This window comes from Dysidea avara, chromosome 10 (assembly GCF_963678975.1).
Source record: "Dysidea avara chromosome 10, odDysAvar1.4, whole genome shotgun sequence".
Lineage (NCBI taxonomy): Eukaryota > Metazoa > Porifera > Demospongiae > Dictyoceratida > Dysideidae > Dysidea > Dysidea avara.
Window position 1 is genome coordinate 6,921,495 of NC_089281.1, and position 26,657 is coordinate 6,948,151.

Consider the following 26,657-nt stretch of genomic DNA (forward strand, 5'->3'; position numbering starts at 1 on the left):
ACTTCCGGTAACGTTTAGTAATCGTATTCATTGTTATGATGCACTTGGTAGGACATTAAAGAAATGAAACACTTCGTCTTTGTCAAACACAGCTACTTCTGTGCTACAAATAGTACATTTTACTGGATGATAAGGTCCTGAATCATCTTCGTCCTCATCCTTTCTCCTCTTGCGCTGCTTTTTAGACCCTTTCTTTGGTGCCTTTGTCTTCAATACCTCATCACGATATACAGTACAGTTCAATACAAACATGGCCCTGTATTGGTTCTTGTATATCATGTGCCTGTGAACAACAACAATAATGAATGATAAACTTGTAAACATTATTTACCTTTGACAGTCAATGCACAGAGTTGACATACAGGCAGGGCAGCTGAGGATGGCATCTGATTTTGGTAGTTTGGTGGTAGATTCTGCCTTCTTCTTTGGGCTTGACTTATCACTGGTACTGTCACCACTGCCTTCTGAATTTTTATGCTTCTTATCAAGCTCCAGTTTCTGGGATGAGTGGACTAGATAGACAAGAAAATAATAATAAGCACAGAATCTTACAAAAATTCTACCAAAAGTATTTATGGAAAATTTTTGATACCTACCGTAGCTACATCTCAAAAGCATCAAGATGAAATTTTTTTACAGGTAAAAAAGTAGCTATAATCCCTATTATGAATGATCTATTAAATTACCAGTTGAACAAACAGGTAGCTAACCATTGTGATAAGCCATTCTTTGACGGTTAATCCATCGCTGATTTTCATTGTCCAAGTCTGGGTCATAAAGTAGCTCTTCATTTGTCAGCTTCTTACGCTTATTTTTCTTCTCTTTCTTCCTCTGCTCTTGATCTACAACTCCTTCCCCATCACTGGAACCAGAGCTGAAGTATATATCATTGTAATATTCGTCTGGTGGAGCTTGACTAGTCCCAGGCTTATCACCAGCAGACAGTGGCTCCTGAGGAGACACATCTTCTTTTTTATTCACTGCAACTTTTTCTTCCACAGTTCCTGTTACACTAGCAGAGCTATTGGTAGTCTCACTGACAGTATTTGTGTCATCAAATCCCTGGATGTAAGCTTCCAAAGCACGTGCTAGTTCATTTTCCATACATGTATCAAAGTCATCATTATCTTCGTTGCCTGAAACTCCGGACAACTTTTCATGTAAATACTGCCACTTTCCCTCTTCGTCTGAACTAGATAAAAGGAAAAGGACGTACAGTAAACGTTTGCAGTGCGCTTTAAATAGACATGTCTAGCATTGCTAACCTATCAAAGTCCCAGTCTCCTTCCTCAAAGTCAGAGTATTCTATTTCGCTCTCGTCTTCGTCTATGTAGCCAGCATTTCTGTCGTCTAATGGTACACCACCTAATTCCATCTCTGCTAGGAAAATAATTACCTATTTAGATAAATCACTTTGTAATTCAATAAATAGATTTGGTCACATGTCCGTTGTTTGTGTGTTGCGAGACGAGTTGATGATAAGGTACACTATATAGCCTGCTTTAAAATGTACAGACTTTGAATTGTACGCAGTGTATTCGATAATTTTTATTGCTCGTGCTGTAGGGTGTACTGAACTACTTTATAATGCACCTGACAATGTATTGCCCCACTGCCCCCCTCGGGCATATATGGGCCTATAGTGGGGATTTGACACAGCCGAATGTCAAATGCCCCATAGTAGGGCAAACCTATCGTGTCAAATCCCCACCGTTGGCCCCAGTTGCAACGCGGGATTAACTCGGGATTTGACATAGCGAAGGAAGTTACAACAAAAAATATTTGGGCACTTACTGAACGATCGTCAAATGCCCCATAGTGGGGCAGCAGTTTCGTGTCAATTCCCCCTGTAAAGCCCCACTTACGCCCGAGGGGGGGTGGGGCAATACATTGATAGGTGCATAATACAGTGTACATCATTCAGCTAATAACCAAGGCTGGGAAATTAATTTATTTTTAACGACCTTTAGGTCTACAAATCGGTCCATTAATATTTGAAGATGTACAAGTACAGATCTGTGTTAATTGTTTGATACATTTATTTTCAGAACTTGGGAGACATGTCATACAAACCATTGAGCAATGAGGATGATTACCCACTCGACAAAGATGAGGGTGCACGCACCACACCTTTAGAACATTTTGGCAGTGTTGATGAGGATGATGAGCTTTCAGACGACACTGCAAAGAAAGTGTTTGTAGATGAGAAAGATGGTGGCAATGGAGATCATGAATTGTCCAAGTCTATTGGTAATGTTGGTCCTGGTTTTAGAATTGCTCGCTATATTTTGACTGCAATGATTTTCCTTACGGTTGCTGGTCTCATTACTGGTTCCATTGTGTTAATAATAACCTCGCCGTCTTGCTCTCCAAAACTGAACTGGTGGCAAACGTCAGTGATTTACCAAGTCTATCCACAATCTTTTCAGGACTCAGGCTCGGGCAACACATCTGGTTATGGTGACCTAAATGGCATCAGAAGTCGGCTGGATTACTTGAAGGATCTTGGTGTTGAAGCCATCTGGCTCAATCCCATTTACGCTTCTCCAATGGTAGACAATGGATATGACGTGAGTGACTATCGTGCAATTAATCCTCGCTACGGCACAATGGGAGACTTTCATAACTTGTTATCAGCGGTGCACCAAAAGAACATGAGGTTGCTGTTGGATTTTGTACCTAACCACACGTCGGACCAACACAAATGGTTTCAAATGTGTGTAGCTAATAACTCCCAGCATTTTTGTGACTACTATGTATGGAGAGACTCAGATAGTTTTGGGGGACCCCCAAATAACTGGTTGAGCATATTTGGCGGAAGTGCATGGACCTATGTTGAAGCTAAGGACCAGTACTACCTTCATCAGTTCTATCCAGAACAACCAGATTTGAATTATCGAAATAAGAATGTCAAAGAGGAAATCAAGAATATATTGGAATACTGGCTGGACATGGGAATTGATGGCTTTAGAGTTGATGCAGTTCCATTTCTCCTTGAAGACAAAGAGTTCAGAAATGAATCCACTAATCCTGACTACAATGGTACTAATCCCTTTGATGAGCTCATTCACAATTACACACAGAATGTGTTGGGTGTTCATGCTATTGTTCAAGAATGGCGTGAAACGGTGGACTGTTATTCTGATTCAGATGATGAGAAGGTGTTCATAGGAGAAGTCTACAGTTCTGTGGACACTGTAATGGAGTATTATGGCACGAAGAAAGATGAATTTGATTTTCCATTCAATTTTATTCTTATTGACACAGAGGCCTGGAATGCGACTGCAGTAAGAGAAGCCATTAAAGAATGGTGGGGAGCGTTACCTAAAGACGCTTGGTCTAATTGGGTATTGGGTAATCACGATAATCCTCGTATTGGCACCCGTGTTGGCCTCAACCTTGCACGAGCACTCAACATGCTCCTCTTAACCCTACCAGGGACTGCTACTTCATACTACGGAGATGAAATTGGTATGACTAACTTGGAGGACTTACCTGTTGATGGCTATGATGAAAGAGATGCTGAGAGGACCCCGATGCAATGGAACGCAGAAGAAAATGCTGGTTTTTCTAACAGCACTCCCTGGGTGCCTGTGGTGGCTAACTACACTACGGTTAATGTGGAAGTACAGACCAACAACAATCAGTCAATGTTAGAACTATACCGTATGTTAGTACACCTAAGAAAGAATGAAGCCCTTAAATATGCTCGCTTCAATCTTCTCAATACATCTGAGAATGTCATAGGTTATAGACGAGACAAACCAGATGCTGATAATGTTGCAATTGTCTTGATAAATTTTGCCAACTTTGCCATCACTGAAGATATATCTGCCTTGGAACATGTTCCAAAAGAGAGGAAGTTTAGAATTGCTGTATCCACCTGGCTGAATAGAACTGAGATAGTAGACAATGCTGCTGTTGAGTTGGGGCCATTTGAAGGAGTTGTTTTATTAGCAACGTTGTGAACATGTTTAAATTAAATATACTTTTCATTGGTAAATGTTTATTGATAAATTCTATTTTGTGTACTTTTGTTGTTTTACTTGTAAACGTTCATTGTATGTACATGCATATCTAGTATACAGGTTCCCTTTGATACATATTTTGTTTATAAATCCAACTATCACATTATATATATATATATATTATTATTTTGTAAACTTGTTTTTTTTTTTTCAATGATATAACTTAAAATTTCTTGGATGATAAAAAATTGTAAAATGAACTGAAAATTGAATTCATTCAACCATCAACAATGTGGACTAGTAAATGTCATCTCCATCATCATCGTAGTTTGCTGTAGAAAAATATATATACTGAAGACATAATATGAAGATCTATAAGCTGCTACTCTGTTACACATATATATCACCTTTGCCATTACATGTGCATGTTTTCTTCCGTAAATATGGAATGGTATGTAGTTCTTTAGCTATTCTCAGTTATTTACATCACTGAATAATAGGCCCCACATTTCACTCCTACATATGTACCACTTGCAGAAAATGCAATGGCAAATAAAGAATGTGATAAATCATCTCCCAATAGTACACAGTACAATGGTTTATAGGCTCAGGCTCTGTGTAGCTTGTGAAACATAACATGTACATCCTACGCGTTGTACCAAAATATGTACACAATCACATCTAATACACCATATATGTATATACACATACAATACATAGATATGGGATATTCACCGTCTTCTTCATAGTCACTGAGGTATAATGGGTCCCCTGGATAAGTCATGTCATCCTCATCCAAGTTTGCGTCCAGATCACCATCTTCTCCATCTTCAGCATAATCGATTGGACCAGTCTCCTCAACTACCTGTACACAAAATAAGTGTTAGGTGCTTTCCCATTATAAATGCACACACACCTCAACAGTAGGTAACGTGGGTTCCTCTTCTGGCTCTGGTTCAGGTTGTAATGGAGTTTGTTTTACCAGTGATGAAGTAAAGCCACCCTAATGGTATAGTGTCCAAAGCATGCTACATACGTACCATACCATACATACATCGTATACAATTGTGTGATATTTACTATGTAATACATGACAGCATGCACAACATGCTCCTGTGTATAACATGGTAAAACACGCACTACACACAAGCATGCGCACATGCAACACACACACACACACACACACAAAGCCTACGGCAGTCATGCGAAACACAGCTCTTCCCACCCAGTGAACCAGTACTGAGATACCTGTGCACCACTCAACTCAGGCGCTTGAGCCTTGTGCAGGCAAATCCTCCTGGGGCAGGGCTAGTAACCATATAACTAGACTGCAAGGACATTTGTCCTAGCAAACTGTTAGTTAGCCGGACATGAGCCTAAGATGGTAGGACATTGCAAGAAAAAGTTCTCCCGGGGAAATCTTTGTTAGATGCTTAGATAGGTAAATATAACTACATTTAAATGTATTGACTCGTGTTTTATTACTTCAAATGGGCGTACAAGCTGAAGTAGCACATGAGCAGAGGACTGAGAGGAGTGAAGGCACTACTATATATAGAGCTCATACATACATCATAATTATTGTCCCTTTCCCTTCTAAATAATAGTTGCACACACAAATGAAATAATGGTACAAACATACAGACTAACAGACTTCTGATATTTGCTTGCATACAACATACACCATATATGACAACCAAGGAACCAACTAGAAAAAACAAAGCAAAGATTAGATGATTACTGGAAGCAATCCGAATATAGGCATACAGCCTAGCAGCCCTGGCAATGTGATTTTGCCAGCCTGTCCAATAACAATGACATCATGTAACTTCTCAGTCATCGGCTGTGGATCCAGCATTCCAAAGCTCTGCAGCTAAGTCGACACTGTCTTTTAAAAATATGCTTTGTAAACTTATCTTTGTCAAAGTAGTTAGTTAACATTTTATCTTTGTCAAAGTAGATAGTTAAGTCTGTTTCGCATTTCAGTGATAGCTAGTTCAGTTGCTAATTGTGGCAATAAAATTGTTCGACTGCTCTATTAGAGTATTTCGATTGTTTTGTGGAATAATCCAGCAACAGAAGCATATTTTGGCGACATTTAGTCAGATAATGAGGTTCTATTGGTCATTTCCGTCCCTTTTTCTGTTCCTGTCCATACTAGCGAGAATTCCGCTGTGTATTGTTATATACTATAGTTAACTGCAATGGCTAGATAACTCGCTAGGTATATATTAGTGCTACTACTGCAGCTAGGTTGGTTTATAACTTCTATATAAAGGAGTGTGAGGTAAGTTATCATGTGATCGGACAATCATTGTCCGACTTAAATTTGTTTGCTAGGACAAATGCCTTGCTGTTCGGTAAATGTCCGTTGACCGACTGTTATAATCCTCTCTGCTAGTAACCCACAGGACAGTCTAGGTCTCGTGGGCCATGGAACCCGAAATTCCACAACGACCCCAAGCAAGATCAGGATAATTGGGCATTTGCTTCCCCAGTAAACACCAGGTACCCATTGATGTGGGCTGCTTCTCCAGATGACACCTGGATATCAAGTTTCTTGCTCAAGCAAACAAGAAATTGGCATAACTGGGCATCAAACCTGGAAACTCTCAATTACCAGGCCGATGCTCTAAGCCACTTGGCTATGCTACCTCACACACACACGCGCGTGCACGCATACGCACGCATGCATGCACACATTAGATAATACTTTCATACCTGTGGACCTTTCAATGATGGTAATCTTGAGGGAAATAGTAATGGTCACACAATCAAATGAAATGGAACAGTTTACCTTGATGATTTTGGACTGGGGTAGTTTCCAGGTGAAGATATTTTATTACTGTTACTACTACCACTGTTGCTATCAACTAAAGAAAATGTTCTCTTTCGTGATAGCGAAGGAGGTTGAGTAGCAGGTGGAGTAGCTGTGAATGAAGTGGAGCTTGACTGTTCTTTACTATCTTGAGCAGGATTATCATCCGACAATTCACGCAGAACGTCATAGTTAATCTTGCTTGAAATCTTTCTCTCTACAAGCATCTGTTGGATGGCTTCACCTGCTGAGTTTGCTGTCATATGTGTATTATATGGCCTCCGCCTTTTATATCCTCTCTGTAGATAAGAGTATGTGTATTATTACTATGAACTCCTTATATGAAGCACACATACCTTCTTTTTCTCTCCTTGAGCAGCCTTTTCTGCTTGTAGTTTCTCTCTTCTTTCTGTTTACAAGAAAATAGTAATGGGGATGGTAAATTCTTGACATTACTATATAACAAGTAAGCTGTAAAGAAAGGGTGTAACCTTCAAAAGACAGGTAAAGGAGTTGTAAAATCAACATGGTTATATTTTGGCATAGATATTACATCCTTGCAGGCCGGGCTATGCAGTAGTGTAGCCAGAGCTGGACCACCTACTAGAACGTCAAATATAGAATAAGTAGGGCTGAGTGATTGTGACATTTTGCTATTTTCATGATTGTAGGATGCAACATATCACGATTATGATAACTTACATGTACATGCATCAATAACAACTTTGTATGAATTATTTATACCTAGTGAAATTGTGTACTTGTTCATACAATGAACTGTCTCAGAACTATATAGGCTTGTTTTCTGGATCGTGTTCTTCCACAACAGTATGTGCCACTATTTGGAATTTACTAATATACACATTTACATGTGATGTCACAACATCACAATTATTTATAATACACATCTCAACATCACAATGTTCAGAGACAATCACGATTAATCCAAAAACCGATACAATTTCCCAGCCCTAATAATAAGAATTACTTTAATAGAACAATCACCCTAATACACAGCATTCAAGCAAACAATAACATCTCTCACATTCAATTTTAGTCTATTCCTAAGGGATTGTATTTAGTAGAATATCAAGATCAAGATAACCTAATAGGGCCGTCAAACAAATATACTGCTAAAATTACTCTCAGATTCAATCTTTGAGGACATAATTTTAATGTTAGTGTGTTTCACACTAACATATGCAATAATAAAGACAGCTAGTGTTGTGTAGTGGCATCACCGAAAGTCTGGCTACATCACTGGGACTATGGCCAGCTTTGGGGATTGCATTTTCCCTCTCCTCTTCAACAGAAATAACATGAGTGAAAGGATGAAACAACTTTGTAACTCACTTTCATTTACTGAATGTTCTATTAGATCTAGAGTGACTGTATTACTAGAGTATACTTTGCTTATTTACATAACCTCTGTAAAATTGTCTTATTTGGAGAAGGTAATCATGAAAGCAGGGGCTAGTATCCTCTTAAATGAATCATGACTGTTCTATTAGAATATCTTGGGCTTCCAGAACAGTCCTAAAAATCACATTGCTGTTGTTTCTGCACTAACAAGCTGATGCATTGTAATGGGTTCTTGGGACAAATTACACATGTATGTCTTAATCTTAACATGTACCTTCTTGTTCTTTTAAATAGTCGCCATTTTCTTCAAACCAAATCTTTGATTTTAAATTGACTTCTTCAGGATTGAGTAACATCTGTACACACAACAACAATAACAAAAGTCCCCAATATTCATTATGTCATACTTACTGATTCTATTTCATCATCATCAATTTCGGCCAAGTTTGAATCACCATCTTCTTTGCCAATATTCTCATTTGCAATATCATCAGCATATTTTGCTAGCGATGCTAAATCAGTGCTGAGCCCCAACGAGGGGAATATCTTTGCTTGGAACTGTTCTGTTGCCCGTGCCTTGGCTATGGTAGCCTCAACTGACTTCAAGCTGATTCCACCATTAGTCATAGTATCACTACCATCTAATGATACAGGTAATCCTGCTGCTTCTTCAGAAGTTGATGGTTCTTCGTCCTATAAAAATATGTCTCAATAGTGGAATGCACGAAACAACACTACCACTTTATAAAATAGTCTGTAACTAATACACTAATCTCAAGGCTATTTCAATAACAGGCTCTGCTTTCTGTGTTCACCCTCCAGTGCCTAACTGGTAAAGTTGATAATAAATAAAATATTTTAGCAACCAAAACTGCCGATCAAGTATTATGCATGTACTACACAGGTAAATTTTCTATAATGATAATAGTACTTAAATATTACCTGGTCTAACTCACTAGATGTTGCTAGTTTTGGTTTCTTCCTGGCCTCTGAATAACTTGGCGGATCATGTTCTTGTTCCAGATTGATCTGAAGGAATTCCTCAATTGTAAGACGACTAGACGGAGTGTCCTTAAAGTCACTGAGTCTGCAAACAGTATAAATAATAGGTCGAGCCAGAGCTATGGGCTACCTTTTTCTGACAGTGTTTTCATTAATCTTAACAACCTTAGCCACTTCTTTAACAGTACGACTGAAGTTATGCAGTCTGGCAGCAATCAATAAGGCTACATAACAAATACACATTTGCCATGAGATGATAGCTTACTGATAGTTGTCAAGGGGACATACAAATTGTGCATCATTATAATGTAGTTGTAGTAGGAGTTTATAGTATTATTTTTTAGTTCACTTATGATCACTTTAATACCCCAACTAGTGACAGAGAACTGTTGATAAGTGATGACTGGTATTGATATGGTCAAGCCATTGTTCTAAGAGGTGTTACTTGTAGCAGTGTCTTCGTTGAATGTACTTTAGTAGTGCAACACATAACAATCTCACCTGCTCCACAAAGACCAGTAGGTCGTCGGCCATGATGTAACCAGTCTCGTTTCATTCTGGCAACAAGTCTGAGGGCAGTCTTTGATACCTCATGTTCCTTGTCACCCAACTCTAGTTTGTGTGCAAACCGATGAATATACAAGCAGGGGTCAATGGCTGGTGGATTGATGTGCAGTGTGTTAGTGAGTCTCAGAAATGCTCTACCAAGAGCATAAACATTCATCTAAAACAAGAGCACAAAGAAGTACACATCAAATAAAACAACAGACAATTGTGTAAACACTGACCTGTAGTACGTCACTGAAGTCCAGCAACAGATATATTGAATCAGTCAAGGCATAAACACAGCTACAACACTTAATACAACAAAAGGATACGAGGTGTCCCCTCAGTACGGCAGACCAAATAAAGGCAGGCGGTATCAATTAAGCCAGCCCTGCGACCTCTGGTTAGATTTAAATTCAGTGCCAACTTAAAGTATGTGAATGCTGAGTCAATACAGTGTTGATTGAGCTTCATCAGGTTGCCCAATGTATTAATACGTTTCCTGGCTAATTATGGGACTCCATTACACAGGTATAAATGACTGCTTTTCTTACCATGCATAAGAGTTACTTCACGAGAACCTTTTCCCATTCCATGATGAAATCCAGTACCACTCAAAGGATTATTCTGGCCTGGAATATGTAGTACAGTAGAAAACACATACTTCTTACACCGTATTTACCTTCTGCTGACACAAATTGTCCTATGACTGAGGTAGCTCCGCTGGTCTGTTCTTGAAAGCTCACCTCTGATACGATAATGTTGTCTTCGAGCACTGAACCGCATTGTACACACACAGCATCTCCTCGGGAAGCGTCATATTCAATATCAACCCCTCCACAGTTGGCACAAATCGTAGACATGCTCTCAAGTAGTTTCTTTATACTACTGTGACACTTTACATTATGGTATTGGGTATTTCATTTTGTAGGATAGTAATTATAATTACAAGTTAAATACGTAATTCATTTAAAATTAAATACTGAGGGTGTGTGACTATCAATGTAACTGTGACATCATTTCATGTGTCAGCTGCCACATCCACCACCTGTTCACACTCCACCTGTACAAACTTCACAGCTCAACCCACTTGGCTGCTATTTCATCAATCTTGGACAAGCCATTGGAAAAATACTGGTGGTATTTATGACTATTTCCCTTTGAAGGAAATAATCTTTGAAGATTTCCAAGGTTAAGCTCCTAGATGATAAACTGGTATAACTATTAAGTTAATCAAATATGGGAGTACCTCGTAATGTAATCTCCATAATTCTGCAATGTCTGGTTCACTCAAACAAACTCCACCAAAGCCACTTAATTCACGACACACAGGAATTTTATAATATTCAATAAATGTAGCCAGCCTGGCAAAGAAGTATACACAATTCTTAAGGAATTTTCTAGCTTACTTTTGCTGGAAGCTGTCAGTATTCGCTAGTCTATGTCTCATCACCAAAGGAACCACATCATTCAGTACAGCTTTGTGAGCCAGATCATTTGCCATTCTGATGTTAGGGTTAGCAGTGTGTAACTCTGGACCATTGTTAGTCTCCATAATATGAGGATTATGGTTGGAATCAATGAGTACATCAACTCCCATCATGTCGAAACAAGTACCAGATAATCTGTGGTCATATTCTTCTGAACACTGTGCACTCAACACTAGCTTTATCATTGCATCAGCTATTCTGCTCCAGATTTTGTGAATATCAATGTTTTGAGCACCAAGGTGGTTCCATAGCTCTGATAGAAGCATGGAGTTCTGCTGGCTTTGAGTATTAGTTCTGTCAGCTACCGCAGCATTTGTCAAATGTACTGAGAGTTTCATGTATGAGGACGCATCTTCAGTGTAATTCATGCTTGCAAAAAGCACTAAACCTTCTTTGTGTAGTAGTATTCTTAATGGAAGCAGGTTGGTTACAACAAGGTAGAGCCTTAAGTGAAACTTTCTTCCAAACACAAGCAATGGATTTGCAATGTACTTCTGTGCAACAAAGTTTCCGTGCTTAGGAATGCTGCTTGAGTCCGTTGTCACCGAAATTCCAATACCTTGTTTGCCAAGAGATGGCTTTAGAATCCAAGGGTCTCTGTTAGCAAGCAATTCCTTCTTTAACAAATCAGCATCACTAAGAATTGAAGAGATAGACCACATTATAGAGCGTAGCCTACCTTGGAATTATAATTGTGTCGGGCATATACCAAAATGCCTCTCGTCCGTGTTTCTCTCTCATACACCTGTAGTGTTCCCATTGAGACACCTTGGTACCTGATATACCCTGGTTCTCAACAAGGGGGAAGCAGTGATTATGAACCTGCCAAGACCTTGGGACAGAGACTGCTTGGTTCTGACTAATATAAGTCCACTGCGGAAACATTGTCCACAACAAATCCTGCATAGTAGAAATATTTTATTGCAAATACAATAGACGGATAGGCTTACCCAATCATCTGAGGTAGTTTCTTGAAAGCCATAAGGTGCTAAAACAGTTAATCCAGTCTCTCCTCCATATCTGCAAATGTTTTCAAGCATTTAGCACCACCCCCTACAAATCTGAAATGTGTTTACCCAATATGTATAGGTCCACCACTTTTAGTATACCATTTGAAACGGACGAGTGGAGGACGATCATTCGCCTTGACTGCTCGTTCAAGCTGTTCCTTCTGAAATGGCGAAGTGATTTCAGCAATCGTAGCGTCTCTTGCAAGTGCCTGTTTCTCACAGCTGATAAAATTAGTTATAATATACAAAGATATACTCCATGTTATGAAGAAAGCACCACTGATCGTTAGCACAACAAATTTAAATTTCATTGCAAAATTCCAAAACCCACAATCGAACATTTTGAGATTAATAGCAGAGGCGAAGAGAACTAGGTATGGCGGAAAATACGATATTTACTGATGAAGAGTTGGAAAAGATGTTAGCTAACTTCGAGTGGAATTCAGACGAGGAATCTAGTGAAGTAGACGAGTATTCCGATGTGGTACCAAGAACGATAAACACTAAGGTAACAGAGATAACGTAAGAGTTCTTTTGTGTAAACTCGTAGGTGTGTTAAGTGTACATTATTAAATACCGGCTCGTTTTTTGCAATAGTTTCTATGGCCAGAAAAACCAGAGGATGATCCGTACTTCCACAAAAAGCCAGCAGAAGAACAAGACACACATGACATTAGCGTAGTACATGCAATTCTAGCGAATATCCAGGACGACAGTGGAGCTGCGGACACCCCAGATGGCTGGAAAGTCCCGAAAAGGACCAGCTTTGTAGAAGTTACTTCTTTAAGAGACCAAAGAATCAGTTTAGTACCCAGCTTGGCTTCCACCGTTGCCTCCAGCAGAACATCCGAGCACCCACAAGAAGATGATGATGAGATAAACATTGGTGGTGATGCGAGCACACCTGGTGAAAAATTTTCAGGTGCCACTGCACCCCTAGGTGTCGTTTATGTGAGTAAAAGTGTCAGAAGTATCTATAATAGAGATTCTGTTTGAGGAATGTAATAGGGTTGCTATGAGTTATGATGCAATGAGGTATGTGATGTCCATTAGAGTTGCAAGGTCATGATGAAGAAAGGTTGCCAAACTTATTGGGCTTCCACATTGAAACATTACATGTATAAAACTTCCTTTACAAACTAGGCAACTGTGTTGTATGTAATATCTGTGTATAGGAGTAGTTTTACTGGCTTGTGGTTGATGCTGTGTGTTGTTGCTTTTTTAACAGGATGAAGGAGCTATTTCTCAGGCTAGACACAAGCAATACCACATTGCTATGGAGTTACTGACCACTGAAAGAACGTAAGAAAAATTAGGAACTGTCATATACGATATTCAATGGTAGTGGTTTTTTTGTGTAGGTATGTCAGAGGCCTTCACATTCTTGAAAAGGTACATAGCAGAAATTTTTTTTCTCAACTTGATTACGAGTGTTTTAGGTCTTACATGGGGCATTAAAGACTGCTTTGAAATCTCATCGACCAATTCTATCAGAGAAATCTATGAAGGATGTTGTTCTAAATGTGGCAGAGATTTATGCCCTGAGTTATGACCTACTCCGGGAGCTAGAGAAGAGAATGGAAGAATGGTACGTAATTGCTCTAGTTACATATACTTTTACAAGACACATTTTTATGTTAGAGATGTCTTAATAGTTGCCAAATGCTTACATGGTGCTACCAACTTGCAATATCTCCAAGTCATAATAAATCCAAGTAATAGAATCTACATCATATTACCAATATATTCGAGACACATAATATGACAATATGTGGCCATATGCAGTAGCTATAAAAGTAAAACGTTTGCCTTTTAAAGTTTTTCTTGTGTGTACAGGGATACTAAGCCAACTGTGGCAGACATCCTGATAAAGAGAGGACCATACTTTAAGGTAGGCTGCATTGTGTTGTACCTTCTCAGTTTGATTCAAGGATTTTGTCTACAGTTATATTCCATGTACAGTTCAAATTTTGAGTTGGCTCAAATGGAGTACAGTAAGTTGTTAAGGAAGAACAAAGCATTTAGGGAATTAGTACAGCTCATTGAGGTATGTAATTTGTAGTGTTTATGTTAGCCCATAGCATCCAGATATGGCTAACACAACCTCACACATGCACACACACACACACACACACACACACACACACACACACACACACACACACACACACACACATGCGCATACTTTCTAGATGTATTACACATTTAATTCTATCCTTTCTGCTAGACTAGTCCGGTATGTATGGGGATGCCACTATCAAGCTACATGTTGTTACCGATCCAAAGGATACCACGTTACAGGCTATTACTTCTTGGTAAAGTGTACTGTGTTCTGTGTATGTAGTTATAATCCAAGAACAAAGTGGTTATTATATTGATTATGTATGTGATCAGTATGTATCGATACCAATGGTTATAATAATGATACGAATGCTCATGATCAGGTAATGTAAGTCTTTAATAAAGCTGAACTGTCCCCATTTTTTTAACTTATGCATTAGAAAATTTTACCAGGACTATACATTTAATATCGGCTACAAAAGTGATTAGTATGGCTGTAGGATTATCATGGCTTAATAATTATATGTAGACTTGTTGGATTGGACAGAAGTAAAAATGTAGTTCTTATTTATGTGTATGTAAACTTCTAGACTATTTGGAACACCTACCACCTGGAGCACCTGACATGCAAAATGCAGAAAGTAAGTAATATGCTTGAATACTATTTCAAGTTGTACCAAAATGTACCAATTACTGTAATAACCAGGATTGGTTATTTTCGCATATGGGTATCTTTGAAACACCAGTCTTCTGTCAAACAAAGAAGACAGCTAGACTGTTTAACGAAATTAAAGGTAAGTTTGTGCACTACAAAAATTCAAAAGAGTACTTTTTATATGAAGTGATGAGCGGACTACATTGTTTTTTTGGTTGGATCTATTTTGTAGTCACTTGATACTTTTTTGTGTACTAATTGAATTGGCATTATGTGCTGAGTCTAATGGCGTTTAGTTTAGTGCTGTGAGATGAAGCACGATGGAGACATGGATGATCAAACTGCTGTAGTGGAGGATAATAGGGGGGAGGGGAGGGGGGAGAGCTTTCTTTGGGCGGCCTAGCAGTGGAGATATTTGGTTTATGGTGAAAAAAGTAAGAAAATTCTTCATCTTTATAAAGTTATGGGAGTTTATGCAAGTCCGTGTGTTGTCCTATATAATAGGGCATATTGGCTGTCGAAGTTAACATTACTTCTGTTGAACATGTGGCTTAGTCGTACGTACATAGTTTAAAAACCATGGACATTTGAAAACCATTACATCAGGTATTTTGCATATCTTGACATTATATGTTTTGTGCACAGTAATAAACTTTACATGCATACATCTTTCTGTTTTAAGTTGCTCTCAAAACTGTTTCTATTGCTGCTGATCACATGAACACCAGGATTAAACAATTGGTATGGGACTTTCCCTAATTTGATGATTGGCTTAAATGCATCCATAGGAGAACCAAGCTCGAATTATTCGTATCCAAAAGAGCTTTGCTGGCAAGGAGAGCATTGTTGAATCTGGAAGAGTGAGTACAGAAAGTTGTTTATGATTTTGGCACTCACTTTTTGCCTTGCAGTACTATGTTGGTCGAGGGCCAGTGCTTATGGTCACTGGTGGTCCAGGACGACTTAAATTTAGGCAGTGTGTTTTATTTTTGGTATGGTTTACTTTAAAGAATTACAAATAGATACTTTATGCACTTTGCATATGTAGTTTTCTGATCTTCTCCTTGTTACTATGGTAACGGCCACTGGAAGTTACAAGATTAAGCAGAAATTGTCATTAATAGATATGAAGGTGTGTGTACATGTGCATATGTGTACACGTGTGTTTGTGTAGTGTACGTGTGGTGTACATTCACACTCAAACAGTACATATCACATTATGTTGACTTCAGGTCTCAAAGGTTGATTATCAAGTCTACGAGAGTGGATTTATGGTGGTTGTTCCTAATGTTTCAAAGGCATTTAGATTTCAGGCCCAGTAAGTGGACTATGCAGTGTTTACTGGTGTACTGCATCATGTGTGTGTGCTAAACTGTAGGAGTGAAGAAGAAAGAGACTTATGGACAAAGAAGTTACAGTCAGTGATATCTGATGCATGCAATCATAGACAGACATATTTCTATGAGGACTTCTATGAGCAGAACATTCCCAAGTTCCACCCTGATCCTGAAATTAAAAGTGTGTGTGATCTCACATGTTTAGTGTGCATGCCTATGTACCCTTATCACACTATAGATGCATGCATGTGCATGAACACACACATGCACACTGCACATACACACAACGGCACACACACTACACACACACACAAACAGCACACACACATACACAAAAGCTTGTTGTGCATGAAAGTATTTTCGTAATTTCATGCATGAAAATATCTTTCAGTCATATTTCATACTATTTTTATGGTAAAAGTACATGAAATGATACCATGAAATGTTTTCATACACAACAAGCCTTGTATGAAATTTGCGTGAAAATTTTGCAGTGGTATGAATCCATTAAAAATTCATACCGAACGTTACATGATTTTCATACTTAATGGAGAGAAAATGCCTAGTGATAGTTCTTTTTTTTTATTTCCTCTCTTTCAGTTTATCCTTTCCATAACAGTGTTTCCAGATCTCAATATTTGGTTTAAAATGCTTCCAAATTCAATCTCAAGATAGCTGTTTTTCAAAATTTTCCTGGAGGAGTAATACAGCATGCTATGCATGGGGGGAGATTAAAAGGGATGTACACAAGGAGGGGATAAGTGCATCCAACTCCTCACTCTTAACTAGAACCATTCACAATACTAAACATATTCAAACCTAAGCAACTCAGCGGTGGGACTCAAAGAGGGGCACAGGTGGAAGGGTGCCCATGGCCACCCTATCCTCAAACCAAAGAAACATTTCATAAAAGATTAAAGACATCTAGCATAGCAGTCAAATACTCTAATAGAACAGTCAATGCATGCATTACAAAGAATCCTTTAAGTGTAGTGTTTCCCATTTACACAAACTTTCTAAGTATGTCCATGGCATGATGCTATTTTATACTGAGCAGTAGACCTGGACCTGGATAACACACTCGCATCACACTACACACAAACACACCACATTCACATTACCCACATTGCACACAAAAGCAAAACCTCCGGAAATTGTGCAAAACACAGCTATTTACCACCCAACAAACCAGCACTGGGTGCCTGTGCACCACTCAGGTGCTCAAGTCTGTGCAGGCAAATCCTTCTGGGGCAGGCCTGTAGGACTGCCCAGGTCTCTCAGTGAGAGGACACAGAACCCAAAGTTTCTAAACAACCCCAACACTGCTAGGTGAGACAAGGACAGTTTGGTATTTGCTTCCCTACTTAATACCAGGCACCCATTGATGTTACAGCTGGGTGTGCTGCTTCCCCAGTTGACACCAGGCCACCATTGTTCAGCTGGGTAGACTGGAGAAATATTTCTTGCTCAAGGAAAAAACCAACTTGGCATAATCTGGCATCAAACCTGGAACCTTTTGATTACCGGGCTGATTGCCATGCTGCCTCACCATGTTACGCATACACACACACACACACACACACACACACACACACACACACACACACACACACACACACACACACACACACACACACACACACACACACACACACACACACACAAACACACACACTGCACATGAATTACACATCTTTATGATCTTTATAGCTGCCATTGAAGTATTATCCGAAGATCCAAGTATAGAGGTTAGGGAATCAAACTGGTTACGTCGTTCCTTCAGACGGTCTGTACGTCGACTAAGAAAGACACCCAATTCTCCAGAGTTACCCAAAGAAGATGACATTGATGATCCTACAACTGACATGACCACTGAATTTGTGCCAGAGGATCACCAAGATGGCCCCCAATTAGAAACGGTATATCAGGTTATTTATGGATTTGTGTACATCTTTCCCTCCAGATGTTAATTCCCTGCTTGGATAATCGTTTGAGTGCCTACCTTAATCAAAAGTCAATTTATCGTGATGTTTGGAGAAGAAGATGGTTTATTCTGACCAACTGGTTGTTAGTCTGTTTTGAAGACCACACGGTATGAATTACAGTACTCCTTTATATTGACATGTTGTAATTACTTGTGTTTGTATGCTATTAGAGAGTGGAGCCCACTGGAGCACTGCCTTTATCTGGTTATCATATTTCACTACCAGATGTGGTAAGCAATACATGTGCATTGTTGACTGTCTTGACCTCAGATGATACCTGTTTGCTATGGTCACTTGTACATCAATGACAAGTGACTCTGATTGTATAGGTGTCACTAATTGGCAACTTGACAAGTAACATACACACATAGTGACATAGGGGTCAGTTATTGTAACAAGTTCAAGATACTGTAATAGAGCAGTTGAACACTTGGTCACTTATAATCTGTAACAGCATACACAGTGGTAACAGGCCCATGTCTGTCTGTAGCTTACATTGCTGACCACCCCGTAAAGTGATCCTGGTTTATTATACATTATGTAAAATTGTCAGTTAGTGTGGCTATTTTCATTACAGGCAGATGGGATTAGCCGTCCACTTGTTTTTAAGCTGAGCCATCCAACCAAACGGCCATATTACTTTCAACTATTGAGTGAATATGAGTTTAACAAGTAATGATCAACCTTTATGTTCCTGAATAAACACTTTCCTTTTTGCAGGTGGTTTAAAATGCTCCAAGAATTGTGTGCTTCTGATGCTATGAAACTTAGTACTTTAGTTTAGTCCAATGATTGTGTTTTTGTGAATCTAGTTTGGTAATTATAAATATGTTTAAATTTTCTATGAAGTTGAATTGACAGTGAGTTACAAAACAATATTACACAGAATAAAATATAAAAAGGAATATATAGAACTTTTTATGTGTATGAATTGATTATTTTATTGTTCAACAGTTATTACAGATGGTGCAGTGGGAACTTTGCTTCCATTTTTCTCTTCCTTCTTGAAGTCAACATATCGAACAGAGGTCATATCAGCATATTCCCTGTGTGGTAACATCAATACTCTCAGGAAACCATTGTGTTTTGTGACTAACCTTACAATCATGTCTGCCATTTCATCTGCTGTACGGAATTGCTCGTAGTTCACTCGAATGACTGGGATAATCCGAGCAATGTCCTGTAGGAACTCTTCGTAAGCCCTGTGTAGATCTTGGAGGTACTCAAGTTTTATTCCCAGCTCACAGTCTCTGCTTCGCATGTGAATCCTCCTTAGGCTCTCCTCTGGGCTAACATCAAGGTGGACTATCAGGTTTGGCTTCTTCCTGTAAAAAAGTGCTTGGTGTAACTTTTTACATCAGTCAACCAACTCACATAAAGTTTGACATGTTGCTGAATAATGAGAGATAAGTGTCATACTCTCTTGGCTCCATTTGACCGGTTTCTCTTAATACACGGGCAAACACGGAGTCTTCATAGATAGTGCGGTCCTGCACACCTCCTTTGCCCTGCCAGATAATCTGCTGATGCTGCTGAAAACGTCTGTTCAGCAGATACACCTGAAACAACGGTACCTAAACGGTGTTTGACTCTTAGTAGTCCGATTCAAACCTGCAGTGGAAAACTGTATCTGGACGGGTCCCTGTAGAAGTCTGCTAGATAAGCATTGTCGACTACAGGCTCGTAAAAACATGGTAGATCCATTTTCTCAGCCAGCTTAGTAGCCAAAGTTGATTTCCCAGCACCTGAAGAATAAACGCACACGTTTGTTTTATAATGATGAAACACTCGTCGGGCAATGGATTTACCAATTAATCCACTGATAGAAATAAAAATATCCTGACTACTGTTTCGTTGGTCCATTGTTAACAGTTTCTTCCTCGGTGGCTCAGTAACTCTGCCCAACATCATCTCCAACGACACAACGACTACACGATCAATTTGGCGCGAGAAGTTCGAGATTTGCCGCGTTCTGTGGCCAATCACATACATCTACTAAATTTGGCCACGAGGCGCACGTGACGGATCTAAACCCTACAGTTTAAATGGGTAGGTTTTTTACATACTGTTGTTATCCTGGTTCAAACTTTGTTCGTAGAAAAAGAAAAGAAAGCGAAGCATCGGCATGACAGCGGCAGTGATGATGTTTTTCCAAGTAATGCACACCATACATGTTAATTTTAAATGCTTATCTAAATCATCAGGTCCAGAGAAGAAATCCGGCAAGAAAAGGCACAGGTCACCAAGTACTAGTAGCTCATCAAGTGACACTGAAGGTATCCTTTGGTAATTTAGTTTACCTCTGCTAATTTTATTTGCTTGTGTTAGAGGAAATCTCCAAAAAGAAAAGCAAGAAATATGAGAAATTGGTAAGCTTAAATAAATACACTCCATTAGCCATTTTGTAAGTGCTGTGGGTTTTCATATACTTTGAAGAACATTTTTTCTTTCCCTCCTGTTTGAGTGGACTTTTTGCTGATTGCTTACCATACACCATCATCTGAGTAAGAAATCAAAAAAGAAAAAGGGTAAAAAGAGTCGCCACAAGAAAAGGAGACACAGTGATGAGAAGAAAGGACCAGTAAGAATATCAGAAGTATGTAACTATTGTGTTGTTGTAAAACTGTCAAAACCTTCACCAACTTTTAGTACATGAAAGAACGTAAAGCAGATGCTCCCAGGAGTTCTGTGACTGGGAAAGTCATTAAAATGAAGGTAAAGAAAAGTCGTAGAGACAAAGAGGTAACAAGTACCATTACAGATATTTTCATTATTTGTGCTATTTTCAGAGGGATAAAAATCGTCAGCAGTATCTACAGTTTCTCAATCAGTCATTAGGAAGTGAACTATAATGTAGTGTTGTATATAGCGTACATCATGTAAAATTTATCTTTTCTTTTGTGTTTTGGGTTTAGCAAACATTGATGGGTCCAGTTCACTGAGAGATTTACCCTTAGTAGCAAACAGTCTTTCTCCCCTCTGGGCTGGCGTACCACCACACTTCAGGCCTAACTGTTGTAGGGTAAACTTCAAGTGGTCTGGAGTAACTGCTGATATCAACTCCTCAGCTGTTGTGTATTTTTCCAAGTCAATTGGCTGTTGTGATACAATAGTAATAGGGTATACCTATTAGCAGTGACTGCCTACCTCAAATGTTATTTCTTCAGGTTTCAATTTTTCTACTGTTTCTTTATCACCATTGCTGTTTCCATTTTCTGTAGAATTGGTACTATTTTGTGATGATGGAGGGAGTGTAGCATCTGTTTTATCATCTTCACTTGTGACGTATTTTCCTTCAGCAACATCACTGGACTTGTTTTTATCACTTTCAATGTTTTCTGGTGCAACATTTTCTGTCTCCACTGGTGGAGTGATTGAACTACTTTCAACAACACCTTGATCCTTATTAACAACAGTACTATCTTCCCTGGGTTCATCATCTGCACCATTCTCACTGGAATCACTGTCTGTCTTCTTTGGTTGTGGTATACTACTGCTAATAATTCTCTTGCTCTTGTCACTGGAGTTTGCAGTTCCATTCTCTTCTGTTTCTTCATCATCACTCAACTCTTCATCACTTAGGTCATCCATACCAGACCTATTATACACATGTATATATTACAGGTAGTATTAGTGTTTGCATACCATAGGTGTAACTTCTTTGCTGCAGAAGGTTCTGAGGCAGCACACTGTCTCTTAATCCCAGAAGTGCCACTACTACTACTACAAGCTGCTAAGCCTGTATATGATTTATAAGTGTATGGGAAATTGTACTCATAATTTGCTGTACCTTGTTTTAGGGCATCATTAATATTATCGGTGTTGGCTTGCATTTGGCTCATATACTCCTGGTCGTTGAAGATATGTTTTGGGCCTGCTCGACGTTGTTCTCTTCGTACCTTCTTGTCCTTTTCTGCTTCTTTTTTCTTTTCTGCCGAATCCTTGATCCATTGAGCCAATCTGTTAAGAGTGAGATGCAATGTATGTGACATACACAAGAGCTATGATGTCACATACAAGAAATTAGGTATCAAAATAGAAATTTATGACTGCTGAACCTGAGCATACCGCATCAAAAGAAAGAATGGCACCAGACATATCATTTGCATCTAAACACACGCCCCAATTATCAATTACTGATCAGTGAAGGGACCATAATTAATGCAGCTACAAAGCATTACAAACAAACAGTACGAGAAACACCTCTAAAAATAAACTTTTAAAAACTTTCTAGTAACTTCTTGGAAATGTTTCAGATCACACTGAAGACATTTTTAGACTTGATTATGCAGATATATCGATAGCATTTGCAAAAAAAAAGTTTGAGTTTGTTACAAAACCTAAAGTTTCAACCATTGAAACCCAATAACATTCCCACTCAGACAAACATGTAATAGTTGTAACACGGGAATGAGGGCTTTGCCTACGCCCCTCGGGAAGTCAGGCAAACTCGAATGCCCCACATTACAGCTAATATGTAACACTTCCCAGGCTAATTGCCTACACAGGATGATCAATCACCCAAACCAATACGAGTGGGAGACATTCTGCATAGGGTATGCTAAATTTCTCCTAGTATATAGGGATGCTACTTGGCATAGGGGTATGCTATTTTGGTACAAGACTGAAGTACTCTATAGGAGACATTTTGTGTATGGGGTACACAAAATTGCTCCTATATATACTAGCTATTTAAGGTTACGGTATACCGGATGTCGTTCAAATTTTTATTATACGCATTCTCCACAAACTACAGTTATGGCACAAAGACCCTACAAGTTACACACTAAACTTAGATTTTACATGAACAAGCAAAGTGTCCTCTACTTGCAGCTATAAATTCAGGTACGTGGGGTCTTTTTCAAAATAATGATTTGGCATCAACTAGCGATAAAGGGAACTTGAGTTAAGCCACCATCGCAACACTGTATGCTAATATGAGATACTAGTTAATAACCGGTAACAAAGAAGGCTAGATAGCTTGTAACAAAACGGTTCTATTAACCATTAAAATTTACAAGGCACCAGCAAAGTTGTGAAACATCGCGTGTGCTATTCGCTACAGTAACAGAAGCTGTTTCTTTACACCACTGGTTATTACGCCTAATATATTACACAAGCCAGCACAAATACAGAGGTCTTACTCACTAGTATACTAAAGAAAACTGATGCAGAAGTGCTCTACTCACTGTTTAGGATACCATACTAAAACCACAAATTATCCTTGCTGCGAAATTTTTGCGCGAATGACACGAATCCTCTTAAACAAAGCTCTTTCACTGTTCTACTCACTTGTATAATTGTCTTCGGTAATTCCGGACAGCGGCAAATAAGACCATCAAATTAGCCAAAAGTAGTGTATCTCATTAATTTAGCAAGTAGCTGTCTAATCTTGTTTCCTTACATTTTACTACTGGATCATTTCAGCTGTAACATTTTTGAGCTTGTTTCCTTACTTTTTGTAGCATGTATATTATATCAACCCCTACTTCCTTTTGAAATTTTTAAATAGCTAGTTTGTTTACTTTTTTTGTCTAGCTAGCTAGCTATATTATACTCTGTTTGTTTCTACATAGTATAAATATCAATTGAAGCAGCTATCTTTTACCTTCATATGCAATAAGCGCCTCTAAACATAGTTAATACAGCAACTGTTTAAGGCTTCAGCTGCATTTTTAATGGCCTAAATGTTGATGATTTTTACAGCAAAACATCGCTGGAGGGTCCACCATTATAAGAGTGGAACCCTCGCTTTTAGAAGTCTGGATCTGGATCCGTCCCTTAAAGACATTATTAGCTAACTACCTAACAAAAAAGCTAAACTGGTAATTAAGACTATATAAACGGCTACCCAACATTAATAAATGCTAGAGACAACTAACTCCTTGGGTACTACACCCGTTCAACCTCATCTTACACACATGTATTCACACTTCATTAAAATCACGTGTTTGGGTTGTGGCGCGCCGCGACTATTAAGCACTGCAACTATTAATTATCCTTCGAGAAGAACAAAGAAGCGGATGAATGATGAAAGCAAAACACCATGGTGCAGTGGACAGAACGTAATCAGAACAACAGATTCGTGAATCCGCCGTCATTACCTTGACTGTCTGAAATTTCTGGAGCCGTACACCTAGCACTACCGGGTCTCACAGCAGGCAGGCTGGCAGACAAAATGTAGATGAATTTCAAAATTTTTAAACTCACTGTACATCAAAACATTCAACTTTTAGCTTCGTTTACCCAAGGTAGAGCATCATTATAACAGTACTGATGCACTCCAGGTGGTTTTTTCGGGTAAAACTTATTGCAAGGCCGTTTTTTTTTTAAGGTGCAAAAATCCACGAAACCATATGATTTCTGACCAACCCCTACTATACAGTACTATCGTACTGTATGATATGGGGGGTACAAATCTAATTAATGTAATTTTATCTTTAGCCGAGTGCAACCACTGGATGTACTATATATGCATGCCTAAAAATTTTGTTTATGGGTCAGCAGCTAGTACGTTCTGGTTACGTTTCAGATACAATGGACAGATAAATCCTAGAGATATCATGGAGAATTTTGGTTATGCAAGTTTAAAGTTATAAATGAATTGTTTATGGAATGACTATGAAGTTTACTAAAGGCCTAGCTAGGTAAACTTGCTTGTAGAGTAGTTACTTCGTGCAAAGTGGTAACTTCATGATGGGGATGTGGTCCGTATTCGGAAGCATGTGGAAACAATTGGTGAATGAGCTATAACACTAGTTCTCACCTTAGCCCAACATTTTTCAACTCGTACGATAGCGAGGAATACAAAACGTTCTCTGTCAGATGTAGCCCAGTCTACATTTCATATGGACTACATACAAAATGTAGCCCGGGTAGCTCCTTTGATCTGAGGTGTGAAAATAACCTACTTTTTTTCTGTAGACACATCTCTCATTCTTCTACCACTCAGATCCCGACAAGCCTCAGTGTTCTGACTCTTTTGTGTTGACTTACCCATGGCACGAATCAGTGACCCAAACCCTAAAAACATTTTTTTTAATCGTTTGCCAAAGTACACTTATAAGTTTCTCACCTCCTTTGCCCCCTAATAATCGTGGTATCGCACTCACACTAGCCATACTGTTATTCTGTGTGTCTACTTCATCATTGTCTGCTAACACTCGACCATCTTGTACCAGATAATAACCGTACCCATCTATACCCTGTAAAATTAATGATGTATTAATTAATGTTGAGATTTATTATCTATTCTACATTTTAACAACTCACTTTTCTTTGGGCAATATGCTTCTTTAGCAACAGAACTGGTGGATTTAAGATATCGGTCGTTACAAAGAGTACTGAGTTACACTGGGATATGCCAGAAATTGCGATGTTGGTCAACATCCTGCCGTAACAACGAAATTATTAGATACAGGTGTGGTTTATTTAGAATAATCACGTGATAAAATAGGCGTAAAGCTTACTCAGTAAAAAGTAAAAATAGTGCGTGTCCTTGGTGCGTGTTCGTTCTTATCAAGATGAATTATGAAGGAGATCGCCTTGAACAGCGTATTGATATGGTCACTAATGAGACCTTAGATACTACACGAAGGATCAGACAAGTGGCGGAAGAGACCAACCAGATTGGTGTAGACACGTTAGTGACTCTGAACGAACAAGGGGAACAACTTGAGAATGTCGAAAACAGACTAGACACTATAGGAGCCGATTTAAAAGGTAAGAAAAGACCAGATTTGTGGTAATTGAAATGACGTACTTGTTACTTTGTTGTAGAAACGGATCGCCATCTTCACGAAATAGAGAAGTGTTGTGGTTGTTGTGTGTGTCCATGGAACCGTGTAAGAAGTGTCCAAAAGAGTCGAGAGTACAAGTCGGCCTATGGCACTGTAGATGAATACCATGACGATCCTGTCAGGCAACAACCTCGTCGTGGCAACAGGTCAGGAGAAAACTACGTCCAGAGAGTGACTAATGATGAACGAGAAGATGAAATGGAAGAAAACCTTCAGTAAGTCGTGTCTATTTTGTAAGTGTGTATAATTTGTACTTTGTCTTTTATAGGGTTGTCGGTGGCGTGTTGGGAAACTTGAAGGGAATGGCACAAGATATGGGAGATGAGTTGGACAGACAGAATAAACAGATTGAGAGGGTAGATAAGAAGGCAGAAGTACATGACATCCACTTAAAACAGGCTAACCAACGTATCAGACGACAGCTTTGAACATGTTTTTGTATTGTGTAAATTGAAAATGTCAAGTGTAATGAAAGTGTCCTTGTTGCCTGTTTTTTAATTCATTACTTTTAATCAGTTATCCAGGATACCCTTTACTGCTCATCAGTGATGTAACAAACATCCTGGGTGTTATATGGTCAGGCCTTGTACCATATTCATATTCTATAATCACATTGATGCATTG

General features: G+C 38.9%; 9 protein-coding genes across 11 annotated transcripts; 4 read left to right on the plus strand and 5 right to left on the minus strand.

The window, feature by feature from the left end:
- Positions 1 to 8: 8 nt before the first annotated feature.
- On the minus strand, positions 9 to 1,417 carry LOC136236222 (E2F-associated phosphoprotein-like). Its single transcript, XM_066026347.1, has 4 exons — positions 1,266 to 1,417; positions 711 to 1,192; positions 332 to 512; positions 9 to 283 (listed from the first exon to the last, which is right to left on the minus strand). The coding sequence occupies exons 1-4, from the start codon at positions 1,373 to 1,375 to the stop codon at positions 34 to 36; spliced, it is 1,023 nt and encodes a 340-aa protein (XP_065882419.1). The 5' UTR covers positions 1,376 to 1,417; the 3' UTR covers positions 9 to 33.
- Positions 1,394 to 4,273, plus strand: LOC136236219 (alpha-glucosidase-like). The gene is made up of 2 exons (XM_066026342.1): positions 1,394 to 1,483; positions 2,049 to 4,273. The coding sequence occupies exon 2, from the start codon at positions 2,061 to 2,063 to the stop codon at positions 3,966 to 3,968; it is 1,908 nt and encodes a 635-aa protein (XP_065882414.1). The 5' UTR covers positions 1,394 to 1,483; positions 2,049 to 2,060; the 3' UTR covers positions 3,969 to 4,273.
- Positions 4,140 to 10,559, minus strand: LOC136236218 (transcription factor IIIB 90 kDa subunit-like). The gene is made up of 15 exons (XM_066026341.1): positions 10,379 to 10,559; positions 10,251 to 10,328; positions 10,029 to 10,202; positions 9,939 to 9,970; positions 9,652 to 9,874; positions 9,281 to 9,374; positions 9,091 to 9,235; positions 8,560 to 8,841; positions 8,423 to 8,504; positions 7,143 to 7,195; positions 6,766 to 7,085; positions 6,690 to 6,714; positions 4,885 to 4,971; positions 4,704 to 4,833; positions 4,140 to 4,300 (listed from the first exon to the last, which is right to left on the minus strand). The coding sequence occupies exons 1-15, from the start codon at positions 10,557 to 10,559 to the stop codon at positions 4,266 to 4,268; spliced, it is 1,941 nt and encodes a 646-aa protein (XP_065882413.1). The 3' UTR covers positions 4,140 to 4,265.
- A 196-nt stretch (positions 10,560 to 10,755) lies between these two features.
- On the minus strand, positions 10,756 to 12,666 carry LOC136236220 (tubulin monoglutamylase TTLL4-like). Of its 2 annotated transcripts, none has more exons than XM_066026344.1 (6): positions 12,263 to 12,666; positions 12,137 to 12,206; positions 11,866 to 12,086; positions 11,106 to 11,822; positions 10,946 to 11,060; positions 10,756 to 10,896 (listed from the first exon to the last, which is right to left on the minus strand). In XM_066026344.1, the coding sequence occupies exons 1-6, from the start codon at positions 12,535 to 12,537 to the stop codon at positions 10,771 to 10,773; spliced, it is 1,524 nt and encodes a 507-aa protein (XP_065882416.1). In that variant the 5' UTR covers positions 12,538 to 12,666; the 3' UTR covers positions 10,756 to 10,770. The 2 variants fall into 2 exon arrangements, with proteins under 2 accessions (XP_065882416.1, XP_065882417.1); XM_066026345.1 differs by having other exon boundaries at positions 12,137 to 12,247; positions 12,296 to 12,662.
- On the plus strand, positions 12,530 to 19,196 carry LOC136236217 (FYVE, RhoGEF and PH domain-containing protein 6-like). Its single transcript, XM_066026340.1, has 20 exons — positions 12,530 to 12,704; positions 12,794 to 13,147; positions 13,425 to 13,498; positions 13,558 to 13,588; positions 13,636 to 13,784; positions 14,033 to 14,087; positions 14,142 to 14,243; positions 14,424 to 14,511; positions 14,848 to 14,898; positions 15,595 to 15,653; positions 15,701 to 15,772; positions 15,824 to 15,904; positions 15,961 to 16,044; positions 16,145 to 16,230; positions 16,291 to 16,430; positions 17,960 to 18,168; positions 18,213 to 18,341; positions 18,405 to 18,464; positions 18,812 to 18,906; positions 18,955 to 19,196. The coding sequence occupies exons 1-20, from the start codon at positions 12,573 to 12,575 to the stop codon at positions 19,016 to 19,018; spliced, it is 2,115 nt and encodes a 704-aa protein (XP_065882412.1). The 5' UTR covers positions 12,530 to 12,572; the 3' UTR covers positions 19,019 to 19,196.
- On the minus strand, positions 19,062 to 20,241 carry LOC136236223 (deoxyadenosine kinase-like). The gene is made up of 5 exons (XM_066026348.1): positions 20,043 to 20,241; positions 19,846 to 19,979; positions 19,609 to 19,793; positions 19,332 to 19,559; positions 19,062 to 19,280 (listed from the first exon to the last, which is right to left on the minus strand). Exons 1-5 carry the CDS (start codon positions 20,224 to 20,226, stop codon positions 19,175 to 19,177), a joined length of 837 nt encoding a protein of 278 aa, XP_065882420.1. The 5' UTR covers positions 20,227 to 20,241; the 3' UTR covers positions 19,062 to 19,174.
- On the plus strand, positions 20,099 to 21,153 carry LOC136236227 (protein FAM133-like). Of its 2 annotated transcripts, none has more exons than XM_066026354.1 (7): positions 20,099 to 20,283; positions 20,333 to 20,389; positions 20,439 to 20,510; positions 20,563 to 20,603; positions 20,744 to 20,815; positions 20,884 to 20,976; positions 21,024 to 21,153. In XM_066026354.1, exons 1-7 carry the CDS (start codon positions 20,280 to 20,282, stop codon positions 21,084 to 21,086), a joined length of 402 nt encoding a protein of 133 aa, XP_065882426.1. In that variant the 5' UTR covers positions 20,099 to 20,279; the 3' UTR covers positions 21,087 to 21,153. The 2 variants fall into 2 exon arrangements, with proteins under 2 accessions (XP_065882426.1, XP_065882425.1); XM_066026353.1 differs by having other exon boundaries at positions 20,139 to 20,283; positions 20,744 to 20,830.
- Positions 21,066 to 25,670, minus strand: LOC136236221 (splicing regulator SDE2-like). The gene is made up of 7 exons (XM_066026346.1): positions 25,507 to 25,670; positions 25,310 to 25,439; positions 25,146 to 25,257; positions 22,025 to 22,194; positions 21,880 to 21,973; positions 21,382 to 21,832; positions 21,066 to 21,330 (listed from the first exon to the last, which is right to left on the minus strand). Exons 1-7 carry the CDS (start codon positions 25,621 to 25,623, stop codon positions 21,121 to 21,123), a joined length of 1,284 nt encoding a protein of 427 aa, XP_065882418.1. The 5' UTR covers positions 25,624 to 25,670; the 3' UTR covers positions 21,066 to 21,120.
- Positions 25,650 to 26,552, plus strand: LOC136236225 (synaptosomal-associated protein 23-like). Its single transcript, XM_066026352.1, has 3 exons — positions 25,650 to 25,956; positions 26,014 to 26,248; positions 26,302 to 26,552. Exons 1-3 carry the CDS (start codon positions 25,758 to 25,760, stop codon positions 26,459 to 26,461), a joined length of 594 nt encoding a protein of 197 aa, XP_065882424.1. The 5' UTR covers positions 25,650 to 25,757; the 3' UTR covers positions 26,462 to 26,552.
- Positions 26,553 to 26,657: the final 105 nt, after the last annotated feature.

Coding starts and splice junctions, on each gene's coding strand:
- LOC136236222 (XM_066026347.1), bottom strand. CDS start 1,375: ATGGAATTAGGTGGTGTACCATTAGACGACAGAAATGCTGGCTACATA. Junction 1,193..1,265: donor GGAGACTGGGACTTTGATAG/GTTAGCAATGCT, acceptor CCTTTTATCTAG/TTCAGACGAAGAGGGAAAGT. Junction 284..331: donor CTGTGCATTGACTGTCAAAG/GTAAATAATGTT, acceptor TGTTGTTCACAG/GCACATGATATACAAGAACC.
- LOC136236219 (XM_066026342.1), top strand. CDS start 2,061: ATGTCATACAAACCATTGAGCAATGAGGATGATTACCCACTCGACAAA.
- LOC136236218 (XM_066026341.1), bottom strand. CDS start 10,559: ATGTCTACGATTTGTGCCAACTGTGGAGGGGTTGATATTGAATATGAC. Junction 9,875..9,938: donor ACTTCAGTGACGTACTACAG/GTCAGTGTTTAC, acceptor CTCTTGTTTTAG/ATGAATGTTTATGCTCTTGG. Junction 9,375..9,651: donor TACTGGTCTTTGTGGAGCAG/GTGAGATTGTTA, acceptor TTTGTTATGTAG/CCTTATTGATTGCTGCCAGA.
- LOC136236220 (XM_066026344.1), bottom strand. CDS start 12,537: ATGTTCGATTGTGGGTTTTGGAATTTTGCAATGAAATTTAAATTTGTT. Junction 11,823..11,865: donor GACACAATTATAATTCCAAG/GTAGGCTACGCT, acceptor TTCAATTCTTAG/TGATGCTGATTTGTTAAAGA. Junction 11,061..11,105: donor ACTGACAGCTTCCAGCAAAA/GTAAGCTAGAAA, acceptor CTTCTTTGCCAG/GCTGGCTACATTTATTGAAT.
- LOC136236217 (XM_066026340.1), top strand. CDS start 12,573: ATGGCGGAAAATACGATATTTACTGATGAAGAGTTGGAAAAGATGTTA. Junction 13,148..13,424: donor CACCCCTAGGTGTCGTTTAT/GTGAGTAAAAGT, acceptor CTTTTTTAACAG/GATGAAGGAGCTATTTCTCA. Junction 15,905..15,960: donor GGCAGTGTGTTTTATTTTTG/GTATGGTTTACT, acceptor TTGCATATGTAG/TTTTCTGATCTTCTCCTTGT.
- LOC136236223 (XM_066026348.1), bottom strand. CDS start 20,226: ATGTATGTGATTGGCCACAGAACGCGGCAAATCTCGAACTTCTCGCGC. Junction 19,980..20,042: donor TTCTATCAGTGGATTAATTG/GTAAATCCATTG, acceptor TTTATTCTTCAG/GTGCTGGGAAATCAACTTTG. Junction 19,794..19,845: donor GATACAGTTTTCCACTGCAG/GTTTGAATCGGA, acceptor CCGTTGTTTCAG/GTGTATCTGCTGAACAGACG.
- LOC136236227 (XM_066026353.1), top strand. Junction 20,390..20,438: donor CAGTGATGATGTTTTTCCAA/GTAATGCACACC, acceptor CTAAATCATCAG/GTCCAGAGAAGAAATCCGGC. Junction 20,511..20,562: donor CTCATCAAGTGACACTGAAG/GTATCCTTTGGT, acceptor TGCTTGTGTTAG/AGGAAATCTCCAAAAAGAAA.
- LOC136236221 (XM_066026346.1), bottom strand. CDS start 25,623: ATGTTGACCAACATCGCAATTTCTGGCATATCCCAGTGTAACTCAGTA. Junction 25,258..25,309: donor ATTATTAGGGGGCAAAGGAG/GTGAGAAACTTA, acceptor AAATGTTTTTAG/GGTTTGGGTCACTGATTCGT. Junction 21,833..21,879: donor GCAAAGAAGTTACACCTATG/GTATGCAAACAC, acceptor TGTGTATAATAG/GTCTGGTATGGATGACCTAA.
- LOC136236225 (XM_066026352.1), top strand. CDS start 25,758: ATGAATTATGAAGGAGATCGCCTTGAACAGCGTATTGATATGGTCACT. Junction 25,957..26,013: donor TATAGGAGCCGATTTAAAAG/GTAAGAAAAGAC, acceptor ACTTTGTTGTAG/AAACGGATCGCCATCTTCAC. Junction 26,249..26,301: donor GAAATGGAAGAAAACCTTCA/GTAAGTCGTGTC, acceptor TGTCTTTTATAG/GGTTGTCGGTGGCGTGTTGG.